General features: G+C 45.0%; 1 protein-coding gene across 1 annotated transcript in view; it reads right to left on the bottom strand.

The window, feature by feature from the left end:
- The window catches only part of kcnab1a (potassium voltage-gated channel subfamily A regulatory beta subunit 1a), a 207,758-nt gene that overhangs the window by 65,322 nt on the left and 128,117 nt on the right, over positions 1 to 14,319 (bottom strand). The window contains exon 5 of the mRNA XM_048542486.2: positions 10,631 to 10,675. Coding sequence (XP_048398443.1) covers positions 10,631 to 10,675 — 45 coding nt within the window. The remainder of the gene's footprint in view (positions 1 to 10,630; positions 10,676 to 14,319) is intronic.

Below are 14,319 nucleotides of genomic sequence, written 5' to 3' on the forward strand. Positions count from 1 at the left end.
AGATGACATTCCACATTAAGCAGAGGCTCACCTGCACATCTGCCAATGTGGTATACTGCATCCATTGTACCCGGTGCGGCTTCCTCTACATTGGGGAAACCAAGCGGAGGCTTGGAGACTGCTTTGCAGAACACCTCCGCTCAGTTCGCAACAAACAACTGCACCTCCCAGTCGCAAACCATTTCCACTCCCCCTCCCATTCTCTAGATGACATGTCCATCATGGGCCTCCTGCACTGCCACAATGATGCCACCCGAAGGTTGCAGGAACAGCAACTCATATTCCGCCTGGGAACCCTGCAGCCATATGGTATCAATGTGGACTTCACCAGTTTCAAAATCTCCCCTTCCCCTACTGCATCCCTAAACCAGCCCAGTTCGTCCCCTCCCCCCACTGCACCACACAACCAGCCCAGCTCTTCCCCCCCACCCACTGCATCCCAAAACCAGTCCAACCTGTCTCTGCCTCCCTAACCGGTTCTTCCTCTCACCCATCCCTTCCTCCCACCCCAAGCCGCACCCCCATCTACCTACTAACCTCATCCCACCTCCTTGACCTGTCCGTCTTCCCTGGACTGACCTATCCCCTCCCTACCTCCCCACCTATACTCTCTCCACCTATCTTCTTTACTCTCCATCTTCGGTCCGCCTCCCCCTCTCTCCCTATTTATTCCAGTTCCCTCTCCCCATCCCCCTCTCTGATGAAGGGTCTAGGCCCGAAACGTCAGCTTTTGTGCTCCTGAGATGCTGCTTGGCCTGCTGTGTTCATCCAGCCTCACATTTTATTATCTTGGAATTCTCCAGCATCTGCAGTTCCCATTATCTCTGACCTTTGGGTCCTGTTGTCTCTCTCTCTCTCTCTCTCTCTCTCTCTCTCAGTGCCATGATCTAGTAAGGCTGTGGCAACTTTACTCTTTACAGAGGGTAGTCAAAAGAATTTGTAAAGTATTTGATAAAACACCCCAGATCACCAGAAAAAGAATTGGTTGTGCCACTTAAATATATTGAAGTAACATCTCACCCATGCCCCCACCCCCCACCAGCCTGAAGGAAGAAAAGCAAGCTCGGGTATATCAGGTAGTAAGGACAGCAGAGCATGAAATAAATAGTAAAGATAAGGCAGAAGGATCCTAGACAAATTCCCAAAGTCAAACTCCCAATATCCGGTTAGCTAACACTGAACAGTTAGATAAGATTAGATAATATGTTTTATTATTTAGGTACAAAATAATGAAGAACTCTAATACAGCTACTTTCAAAATGTAAAGGAGTAGAGACAAATCAGGATGTATAGTTTAAGCAATCATGATGTAGATGTAGGAGAATCAACTCCTATGAAACAGCATTCTTATTGTTTAGGTTCAGAAATCTGCAAGCAGAAATCTGATACTGGTTGGAAAACTGGAGCTCCCCAGTTGTAATGCCTAAGCCTGATGGGTCCACCAGATTCTGCATAGACTGCATAAAGGTCAATGCAGTAACTAAGGCAGACTCCTACCCAATTCTTCAATTTGTCAGGCTGTATTGACGGAGTTGGCACTGCCACATTTTTTAAAATCAGAATAGATTTGTTAAAGGAATGCTGGCAGGTCTTTTGATTAACACAAGTAAAAACAATATTGGAGAGAGTTAGTGGGAACTGCAGACACTGGAGATTCTGAGATAACAAAGTGTGGAGCTGGATGAACACAGCAGGCCAAGCAGCGTCTTAGGAGCACAAAAGCTGACATTTCGGGCCTAGCCCCTTCATCAGAATATTGGCCTTTGTCACACCAGACAGTCTTTTCCAATGCCACAAGATGCCATTCAGGCTAAAAAATGACCCAGTGAATTTCCAGACACTAATGACTAAGTGGTAATTAGTTTTCCTAACAGCGTGATCCATCTTGATCATTCGTTTACGGTAACTGGGAACATTTTGTAAAAATTAGACGTTGATTTAGTAGTAAACCTCGCCAAAAAGTGAGTTTTCAACAGCACTGGTAACCATCTAAGGCATATAGTAGGGCAAGGGCAAGAGCCACCAAGAACAGCAAAATTACAAGCATTGGGTGAGGTCCTTATCCCTCAGACTAAATGAGGGATCATGAAATGCTTGGAGACATTGATTAAAATCACTAGTTTGTAGCAAGCATCATCATATAGCCTGCTAACAAAGAACATCAAAAGTGTAGTCAGGAGAGTGCCAAACATTTTCTGAGAACCTAAAAGCAATTATGATCAATGAACCAGTGTTGATTGATCTAAACTTAACTAAACCCTTAAAGGTAACAACTGATGGCATGGAGCTGGGAATAGGCACAAGTGCCTTACAAGAGAATGCATAGGGTATAGAGAAGCCAGTGGGGTACTTTTCTAAAGCAGCATGTCAGACTATTTTGAATAAGTTTAATAATGTAGACCTATCACATACAAATTATTCACATTTCTGAAAAAACTTCAACTGTTGAAGCTTTGTCTAGAATTTTACATTCCTTTGAATTACCAGAATACCTAAATGGATACATAGTTGTATTCGTCACATATAAAGATTGAATTACTGTAAATGAATCTTAATTTTTAAAAGAAATCCACATTTTGTAGTGAAGCACATTTATAACTGTCATTTCATTCCACTAAGAGTGGAGGTGTTATATATATGATTCTAATATTTTTTTGTGTGGGCTCATGTTTTTGAAATTATGAAAATTAGTTAATTTGTAACATTGCAGTGATTCTGGACTTGGTCTGTGTTAAGAAGATCACTGCAAGGATATTTTAGGCTTTTAACGAAAAGAAACACTTGTTGGGAGAGACACTTAAGCTAAATAAATATCCAAAGCCTTACAGCCTAAGGATTGTTCTACAGAGAAGACACAAATCTAGGTTTAAAGCTGTCAGGAGCGTTAGATTTTTGGATATTGTTTGAAAAATGCAGTTGTGGTGTAGCCTGTGAAGAGAAAAGGCATTGAACACATCTTTCCCACCATTTGAGAAACCTTCTTGAACAGTCCAGTGAGAAAGCTCGAAAGATTGATGCAGCCATTTGTTTGAGAAGCATCTGGAAGATGTCTTCTCATTATCTGCCAAATGAACTGCTTCCGACAAGATTCCAGTGATAACTGCATGTGTCTAGTGACATCCATGCACGTGTACCAGGACACCAGACTGAAAGCCATCGAGGAGATTTCAAATTATATCTTTCTTTTCCTCAAGAACTGACAAATATTTGAGACTAATGTAAAAGATAAAGTAATGCATAGGCCATATTTATAACTCTTATAAAATTTTTAAATATATGTTGTGGCCATGGAGTAGTGGAATTAAAGAAAGACAGTACATCCTTCCAACTCCAAATGTAACAGTATCAATAGATTAGAAAAAGAAACTTACAGAAATATCAAGGTGAACATGAAAAGCAAGGGCCATTTCTTGTGTTGAAAAAATAAAGTCAAAATGATCTTGGAATGTCCATACTTTACATATGCAGGCTCATTTGACATGTATAATAAACACATCTGAAATCTGAACATTCCAAATACCAATCACCATTAAAATAATCAGGAAAAACTGATCAAGCTAATGTAAAGACATAACACCCTTTAACTGTGTAGATTATCCAGGTCTTATTTCTACCAACTTGATGTAAATTGTTCTGTCAGTACTCAACAGGCTAGTGATAAAATTGAGTTAATAATGCTAAAATGTGGGTAATAGTTCAGTTCCTTTAGCAATAACTGATAGTTCTGCACAATAACTCCAATTGGCAATGAAAATAAAGCCATTCATTAAACTGAGCAAATCAAGAGAGTAGTTATGCCATGTAATTTACTTCCCAGTTTCACATAATCATACTAAATCCCTGGGAGCTCTGTAGCATCTCCAAAGCATTTTTTTAAAAATGCAGTTCAACTGTAGGTTCAACGGGCAAAAACGTTCCAAATTTCTGCACCACTGCTAGTGCCTTGCAAGCAGCAAGAAGCTGATAAGAGAATAATGGGAATATTGCCTGCAATTTTATTGTTACTGAACTCCATGTGTTGAAAGCAAGCCAAGGCATGTTGGTCCCAGCTAGATCGGGAAGATATATGACAAGGGAAATTTCTTGCATGTCCTGCCCAATTTAACAGGATCTGATTTAACGTAAATCCTGTTTACCAGGAGCAGCCAGTCATATTGTAGATAGGCCTACCTGCTGACTACTAGCCTAAGGCTTTGGGTTCTTAACAAGGTTCTGACACCATCAACAACAACTCACTAAGCGGTCAGATCAATGGGAATGTGTCAGTCAGATCAGTCACATTGTAGAAGGGTCAGTGGATTGCATAGCAAGCACACCTCACAGGTTTAGTGGTAGTAGGAACTGCAGATGCTGGAGTATCTGAGATATACAAGGTGTAGACCTGGATGAACACAGTGGGCCAAGCAGCATGAGGGGAGCAGGAAAGCTTACATTTCGGACCTAGACCCTTCTTCAGAAATGGGGGAGGGGAAGGGGGTTCTGAAATAAATAGGGAGAAGGGGGAGGCAGATAGAAGATGGATAGAGGAGAATGGCAAGTCAAAGAGGCAGGAACGGTCCAGAGGGAGGAGGGTAACTTCTTCAGGGTAGGCATCCTTAGAAGAGGCTTCGCAGTGGGGCTAAAATTGATTCAGAGATAGTAGGAACATCCCTACCTCGTTGACCTGTCTGTCTCCTCCCTATCTTACAGGTTTGTTGATTTGGAAGCAAGGGACAGCAGTGCTAGTGTGTGTGTGTGTGTGTGAGTGTCATATTTACAAATATGTGCTGAATAAGTCTTTTTATAATAACACCATAACACTTTTGTTTATTAAAATAACTCAGTTGCCAGTTTTATTTTAATATTCTGAGATAAAGTATATAATTGGTCAAATATTTAAGTAGGTGAAACATTTAAATGTATGTTGTGAGCATGGAATAGTGGATCTAGAGAAAGACAGTACAACTGCCTCGTTTCCCTTAACCAAAGAGACACACTTTTGCAGGTGTTAAAATTCAAATGTATATCAAAGGCCAGTACAAACACATTGGGTTGAATGGCTTCCTTCTGTGCTGTAATGTTCTGAAATTCTTTGAAAATATTTTAAGGAAGATGCAGCCCTTCAGTTCAAACCCGCCGCCATTGACCATGAGGACACGGCCGGAGACCCCACCGATGACGTCACATCCGCCTCCGCCGGCCACAGAACTTCCGGAACCGCTGCTGCAGTCACCACCTCCACGTCCAGGTACTACAGCCCACACACCACCCTCACCTCAGCTGCTGCCGCCCACCCCGATCCTCCCACCGCCGACGGAACCCCGCCCACGGTCGACGCCGACGGAACCCCGCCCACGGCCGACGGAACCCCGCCCACGGCCGACGGAACCCCGCCCACGGCCGACGACATCATCGCTCCGCCCACAACCTCCACAGCCTGCAACCCCAGAGAAGACAGCCACCCTGAGCCCTGCCGCATCTTCACCATCCCCCCAAACCTCCCACTGACTGAGGACGAACGGTCAGTCCTGAGCAAGGGGCTCACCTTTGTCCCCCTACAACCACACATCAACGAATACCAGTCACGGTCGGACATAGAGCAGTTTTTCCGCCGTCTTCGCCTGCATGCCTACTTCTTCAACCGGGAACCCAACCCTCCTTCCACTGACCCCTTCACCCGCTTCCAACACAAGTCCTCCTCCTGGACACCACCCCCAGGCCTCCTACCCTCCCTCGACCTCTTCATCTCCAACTGCCGTCGAGACATCAACCGCCTCAACCTCTCCACCCCTCTCACCCACTCCAACCTCTCCCCCGCAGAACGGGCAGCCCTCCGCTCCCTCCGCTCCAACCCCTACCTCACCATCAAACCCGCAGACAAGGGTGGCGCAGTGGTAGTATGGCGTACTGACCTCTACATCGCCGAGGCCAGACGCCAACTCTCCGACACCACCTCCTACCGCCTCCTCGATCATGACCCCACACCCGAGCACCAAACCATCATCTCCAACACCATTCATGACCTCATCACCTCAGGGGACCTCCCACCCACAGCCTCCAACCTCATTGTTCCCCAACCCCGCACGGCCCGTTTCTATCTCCTTCCCAAAATCCACAAACCTGCCTGCCCTGGTCGACCCATCGTCTCAGCCTGCTCCTGCCCCACCGAACTCATCTCCACCTATCTGGACTCCATTTTCTCCCCTTTGGTCCAGGAACTCCCCACCTATGTCCGTGACACCACCCACGCCCTCCACCTCCTCCAGGACTTCCAATTCCCTGGCCCCCAACACCTCATATTCACCATGGACGTCCAGTCCCTGTACACCTGCATTCCGCATGGAGATGGCCTCAAGGCCCTCCGCTTCTTCCTGTCCCGCAGGCCCGACCAGGCCCCCTCCACCGACACTCTCATCCGCCTAGCGGAACTCGTCCTCACACTCAACAACTTCTCTTTTGACTCCTCCAACTTCCTACGGACTAAGGGGGTGGCCATGGGCACCCGCATGGGCCCCAGCTATGCCTGCCTCTTTGTAGGTTACGTGGAACAGTCCATCTTCCGCACCTACACAGGCCCCAAACCCCACCTCTTCCTCCGGTACATTGATGACTGTATCGGCGCCGCCTCTTGCTCCCCAAAGGAGCTCGAACAGTTCATCCATTTCACCAACACCTTCCACCCCAACCTTCAGTTCACCTGGGCCATCTCCAGCACATCCCTCACCTTCCTGGACCTCTCAGTCTCCATCTCAGGCAACCAGCTTGTAACTGATGTCCATTTCAAGCCCACCGACTCCCACAGCTACCTAGAATACACCTCCTCCCACCCACCCTCCTGCAAAAATTCCATCCCCTATTCCCAATTCCTCCGCCTCCGCCGCATCTGCTCCCACGATAAGACATTCCACTCCCGCACATCCCAGATGTCCAAGTTCTTTAAGGACCGCAACTTTCCCCCCACGGTGATTGAGAACGCCCTTGACCGCGTCTACCCACATTTCCCGCGACACATCCCTCACACCCCGCCCCCGCCACAACCGCCCCAAGAGGATCCCCCTCGTTCTCACACACCACCCTACCAACCTCCGGATACAACGCATTATCCTCCGACACTTCCGCCATTTACAATCCGACCCCACCACCCAAGACATTTTTCCATCCCCTCCCCTGTCTGCTTTCCGGAGAGACCACTCTCTCCGTGACTCCCTTGTTCGTTCCACACTGCCCTCCAACCCCACCACACCCGGCACCTTCCCCTGCAACCGCAGGAAATGCTACACTTGTCCCCACACCTCCTCCCTCACCCCCATCCCAGGCCCCAAGATGACATTCCACATTAAGCAGAGGTTCACCTGCACATCTGCCAATGTGGTATACTGCATCCACTGTACCCGGTGCGGCTTCCTCTACATTGGGGAAACCAAGCGGAGGCTTGGGGACCGCTTTGCAGAACACCTCCGCTCAGTTCGCAACAAACAACTGCACCTCCCAGTCGCAAACCATTTCCACTCCCCCTCCGATTCTCTTGATGACATGTCCATCATGGGCCTCCTGCACTGCCACAATGATGCCACCCGAAGGTTGCAGGAACAGCAACTCATATTCCGCCTGGGAACCCTGCAGCCATATGGTATCAATGTGGACTTCACCAGTTTCAAAATCTCCCCTTCCCCCACTGCATCCCTAAACCAGCCCAGTTCATCCCCTCCCCCCACTGCACCACACAACCAGCCCAGCTCTTCCCCCCCACCCACTGCATCCCAAAACCAGTCCAACCTGTCTCTGCCTCCCTAACCGGTTCTTCCTCTCACCCATCCCTTCCTCCCACCCCAAGCCGCACCCCCAGCTACCTACTAACCTCATCCCACCTCCTTGACCTGTCCGTCTTCCCTGGACTGACCTATCCCCTCCCTACCTCCCCACCTACACCCTCTCCACCTATCTTCTTTACTCTCCATCTTCGGTCCGCCTCCCCCTCTCTCCCTATTTATTCCAGTTCCCTCCCCCCATCCCCCTCTCTGATGAAGGGTCTAGGCCCGAAACGTCAGCTTTTGTGCTCCTGAGATGCTGCTTGGCCTGCTGTGTTCATCCAGCCTCACATTTTATTATCTTGGAATCTCCAGCATCTGCAGTTCCCATTATCTCTTCAGTTTAAACAGTTATCTGCCTCCTGAGAGTAGATTAATCATCCATCCTGACTGCCATAGTTAAAAAGGAAAGTGGGTGAAATGGAGGTGAATTGGGCTGGGATGCTTTCTTTTCCCCTTTCAACCACTGCTGCTCCGTGGAGGATTGAAAATGGTGCTATAGCAAGGGCATGACTTTCGTACTGAAAGGGCTGTGAGTAGTTTAAGGAAAAGGGAACGAAATGAAAAGGGCTAGTATCCATTTTTTCAGATCTTGACATGGAGGTGCTGCTATTTAAATTTAGAGAACAAAGAGATCCCATTATGAAGAAACCATTACATTTGGTAGCACAGGCAGCACGAACAAATGGTGCTGTGCATATGTTGCTACTTACCCCAAGGACGCCCTTTTAATGTTGAACAATATTCAATGCTCTGCTCAGGTTTGCAAAGGTAAATGAATAACAGGACAGCTGTCTGAATCACCATCAGGTTCATGGGTTTTCCCTGGTGCTATATTCAATCACTTTTGGAGTGTCACACAGCTTTATGTCATTTGTCCTGGAAACAAAATCAGGTTGGACTATGTGCCCAAGTATCTGTGTGACCCTTGAATACATAATATTTGGCCTCAGAGGCTAGAGAATAATCACTGAAACAAACTGATTCTTTCCCCCTCATGGCAGCAGATGTTGCTTACATTTCACTATTCTTCTGACTTCAACAACAGACATCAGACAAAGGCCAATTAAAGACTCCTCAATAAATGAAAAAAATAGCAAAAACCTTTACGAGCTGACAGTTGCCAGCTCATGGGAAGGGAGTGTATCCATGCATCTGGGTCTAGTCTAGTGTGGAAGACTGGTAGATTTATCTAAGTGGTGCATTGTTCAACATGCAGACAGAAACTCAAAATTCATAGAATCCCTGCAGTGTGGAAACAGGCCATTTGGCCCAACAAGCCCACGCTGACCATCTGAAGAGAATCCCACCCAGACCCATCCTCCTTCTCTATTCCTGTAACCCTGCATTTCCCACTGCTAATACACCTACCCTACACATCCCGGGACACTACAGGCCATTGAGCATGGCCAGCCCACCTAAACTGCACATCTTTGGACTGTGGGAGGAAACCGGAGCTCCCGGAGGAAACCCACACTGACATGGGCAGAATGTGCCAACTTCACAGAGACAGTCTCCCAAGGTTGGAATTGACCCAGCATCCCCGGCGCTGAGGCAGCAGTGCTAACCACTGAGCCACCATGCGACCCGTTTGGACATCGGGTGTGTCCATGGAAAGGAGGGGTAAGGGATGGTGGGTTGTATGTGTTTCAATTCATTTTGTTATGGTACACTTGCCATTATTGGTTAGAGCATTAAAGATAGGAGTTGGGCTGTCATGTTGTGGCTGTACAGACATCAGTGAGGCCACTTTTGGAATACTGCGTACAATTTTGGTTGCCCTGCTTTAAGAACAATATTGTTAAACTAGAAAGGGTGCAGAAAAAATGTACAAGAATGTTGCTGGGATTGGAGGGTTTCAGTTACAAGGAGAGACTGAATGGGCTGAAAATTTTTTCCCTGGAGCGTTGGAGACTGAGGGGGTGACCTTATATGGATTTATGAAATCATGAGGGGCTTAGATAAATCAATAGCCAAGGTCTTTTTCCAAGGGTAGGGGAGTCCAAAACTAGACAGCATTGGTTTAAGGTGAGAGGGGAAACATTTAAAAGATTACCTGAGGGACAGTGTTTTCACACAGAGGGTGGTGTATAAATGAAGGAGCTGCCAAAGGAAGTGGCTGAAGTGGGTACAATTACAACATTCAAAAGGCATTTAGACTGCAACATGAATAGGAAAGGTTGAGAGGGATATGGGATAAACACAGGCAAATGGGCTGAGTTTTGATTGGGATACCTGGTCAGCATGGACGGGTTGTGCCAAAGAGTCATTTTCTGTGCTGTATGACCATTTAACTCTTATTTGCAGACAGCACTGGTGTGCAGAGGAAGGCATTGAGCCCAGCCTGTGTACAGCTTGTAACCTCCCCACTCATTTTAGAGTCACTCAGCCCAGGAAATCCTACCAGTCTAGAATGAAAATTCAACATCCCAGGTCAGTTTTTCTCAGGTTAGGTTTGCGGAGCTGGGATATAACCTGTGTCTGCACTGTCAACCAGGAATGAAAGTTTGGGTGAAATTTGTTCATGCTACATTTGCTGATACAAAACTGAAGCTGCTGTTCAATTGTAAATTCATTCGGTTGAATTTACGTTTTTGATTATCCAAACTCTGTGTATATTTTAAAAGAAATAAAAAGGAAGTTCAGTTTTGCAGTCAATTTGGCTCACAATGAGGCATGTCCTGTCTCCTGACAACATCCATGTGATATATCAGGAAAGAGAAAACACATAGAGGTGTGAACATATCTGGAAGAGAGATCTAAAAGACAGAATGGGAAGAAAGGAAAACAAGACAAACCGAAGTTGAGCCATTCACGCTCCGACTAAATAATAAAAGTATTACCTCCAACCCTTCTTTTTGATGATGTTTCCAAGTATGACTTCTGCCCTGAAACAATATTGAATGAATCAGAATTAATGTTACAACTTGCAACAGTCATCATTCTACTAGCGCATGGCTAAGCAAAGTAAAAATATAAATTGACACCAGTGGGACTTTTGTTATATTTGACCATCTGTTTGATGTACACTGCAACAGGGGAAATGTTTAACCCACTAAACTCTTCATTTGAATATGTTTAACACTAACTTTAAAAGCACAAATGTTATTTTTGTTTTCTGTAGGAAGTCTTCGATAGTTCAAAGGTTTGTCCAGTACGTGCTGATGATCACTTCAGCAATAATACAAAAAAAAGTCCTGAAAAATGAAGAACTCGAACTTTCATTAGTAATTTATTCAGAAGTACCCAGAGGTCTGCATTTCCCCAGTTCTGTTCTATAATGTAGCCCAATTTAAAAACTGGCAAAGGCCAAGGCCAAATTAAGCTGTCCCAAACTTGGTCGTTAGAGTCTCAGGGGCAGGCAAAGCCGAACCTCTCCCAGTGGGACCAGAAGAAGCTTTTGTGAGTCCACAAATAAAATGTAAAATCAGACATTCTGGTTCTGACTACTTTTCCCATCAGACTGGTGGGAAAGAAACAACCACTTCTCCTTCCCGGTCACTGGTTAAAATGACACACAGATCACAAGTACATAATTGGAGTCTAAACTGCATGTTTACAGAAAGACTGCAATTTTATCTCAACAGGTGTCCATTTTAGTTCAGGTAATAAATAAATCTGGTGTGCAGAAAGCTTGACGTTGATGCATAAGATTTAACTGTCCACTATGTGAGATAATAAAGCGTAGCGCTGGATGAATTCAGCAGGTCAAGCAGTGTCAGAGGAGCAGGAAAGCTGACGTTTTGGGCCTAGACCCTTCATCAGAAATCAGGCTTTCATCAGCTTTCCTGCTCCTCTGATGCTGCTTGGCCTGCTGTGTTCATCCAGCTCTACACCTTGTTATCTCAGATCAGTATTGGTGTCCCTTATGCTGTGTTATTTGGGATTCAGACAATGGCCAGCAGAAGATGCAGGAGCAGCAACCAACAACAGTTACTGCTGCTCACTGGCCTGCAGCTCCACACAAACAGCGAATCAGTATGAAGGTGCAGCTCACACAAAGTCACATCCAGTTCCCCAGATATGCAAGGAGACAGTAAACCTTCTCAACATGCAAGGACACCTATGCCTTAGGAAGCCCATGACGTCATGTCAACTGGTGACAGATATTTGCGACCACCTGGAGGAAGACCTCTGCTAAGTGGACCTGATGGCTACACTGTACCAACACACTCAACATTTTTGTCCCTGGATCTTCCATCATTTCTGCTGGAGACACTTGCAGATTTCATAACCAGTTGCCCTGAAAAGTCTAAAACAACTGACACATAGTTTATTTGCCAAAGCAGGTAATTATATCATCTTTTCCAATGATGGCACCGCACAGATTAGGCCAGCGCACTGGTCTACCTTTCAGACTGACTTTTCACACGTACAGGAAATCATTACCTACACACATGCTGCAACTAATGCACCCGTCAAACACACAGGAATATTTATAAACTACAAAGCCTTCAAATTATTACCTCACAGCTTCCTAAAATGAATTTTTTTTGATATTGACTGCTCTCACTCTTCTTCACATTCCTCCTGCACATCCTCCACAGGTAACTGTTTACCTGATGGAATGGATAATGTCCTGATGGTGAGATCATACAGCTGGCAGACCACCACAAATCACAGTGAGTAATACATGGCCTTTCCTAAAAAGTCCAGATAACCAAGTATACTTCAAGCAATAGAATGGTCTCCTCTATCACCTGTGTTTCGTGGCAGTGTACCTTTTGCCATGTAGAAGCTGCCCATGTTTACGTAGATTGTGTACTAATGTCATAAGCCATGTTGTCAAATGAGTGTCCTTATTACCCAGTAGCCACTCGTTGGTTTGACGTTTGGCTCAAATTTAGATGGTGCAGTGGACTTACACAGAATAAAGGCAATTTGACTGCTGCCAGGATATCTGCCATTTATCCACATGTTACACTGTACATGGCTAGGTACCAGCTGGATGTAGGGGGAGTAGAATCCCTTCAGTTGAAGTACATCTCAGAAATAGTATCTGTCCATGGAACTCTGAATTATGCAGATGCCTGTATTCCTTATGAAGCTGGATACTAATTGAATTTTTTTTCCCAGGCAAGCGAGAATGAATTCTATTGAATTTCTTGGAATACAGAACATTAGCATCCTCCTTTATGCAACAGTAATCTGGGAGATGTTGCAAGAATCATTTGTTCTATCCCAGAAAGATTCAGATGTACAAGGATTCATTGGCACAATCCCCTTCATGGCCATTGGCAATGCCATCCTCATCTTGCGTTATGCCTACAGCAGATGCAAAATTCCATTGAAGCCACCCTTTGTGAAATGAAAACACCTAATTCACTGTTCAGGTGGGAGAACTGCTCTCTATAAACACCCTGGCTCAATATGGCCACTCTAGAAACTACTAATCTTTCAGCAATGACAGCAACAGCCAGTGTAAATATTCTAAGAACTAATCTAAAATAGGGTCAGTGCTGCCTCCTTCCTGTTGTTGAATGCATGTTTATTTAATGGAGGTTAAAGAGGGCTTAAGCTAAAGCATGAATGTCTAAATGGGAGTGCTGGAGTCAAATCAGTGGTAGATGGTGACTGGAATCATAACCTGCCTACTCTGTAGTATTCTGCCGGACACTACCTGCACATATTGGTTTCCTTATCAAAATAGCAAATGGTGTGGCTAGCACCATAATTCTGTGTGTATGTTGCAAATGCTATTTTGGAGGCAAAATGGCACACATGATACCTATAAAATGGATTTTAGGATATGAATTTCATAGCCAAAACCTGTTAGTTGACGGATTATAATATAGTTGAGACAGTTGCAGATCACAGCAATAGTTTAAGTTGTCCTTTAGCAGTAAACTAAACAAGAACTTTTCAAAACAGTGCTTTTGCTGTTTTGTAATAGCTAGAGAAAACCATCCTTGATGGAAACATGATATTTCAGTCGGGTTCCATGCAATTACATTAAATAGAGATTTTGGTGAACGTACATCATTGAGCAAAGCTGTTCCCTACTTATTCATGTGTAGTGCATAGTGACGGGTAGATTTTATTTTAATGAATGCTACTGGTTAGCAGTCTAACCTTTGTACACCAATTATTTGCCCTCATAAATCCTAAAGAAGAACGTCACTTTTAGAAAAAAGAATTTCAATGTAGCATATTCCATCACAGAAAGAAATCCTATTCTGCTGGACAATTATGAAATAATTTTTTAAAAAAATCTTGGGTATTAGCTCAGCGGGCAAAGCCGACATTCACTACAGATCTGAAGCTGTCATGAGAAGGTGTGACAGGCCTTTTTCTTGAACCAGTGTCATTAGCATGGTGAAGATTCTCCCACAGTGCTATTAGATAAGGGTGCTTTGTAACACTTTAATAAATTGCTTAGCAACAGTCAGTCTGAGAATCAACCACATTGTTATGGGACCAGAATCATGAGTAAGGACAACGGGCTTCATTCTCTTTAAAAAAAGGATTTGTTGTGTGAGAATCCAAAATTATGATGTTCACATGTTATTGATACAAGCTTTTTATTTCCAGA

The sequence above is a fragment of the Stegostoma tigrinum genome, chromosome 14, assembly GCF_030684315.1.
Source record: "Stegostoma tigrinum isolate sSteTig4 chromosome 14, sSteTig4.hap1, whole genome shotgun sequence".
In the NCBI taxonomy this organism is placed as follows: Eukaryota; Metazoa; Chordata; class Chondrichthyes; order Orectolobiformes; family Stegostomatidae; genus Stegostoma; species Stegostoma tigrinum.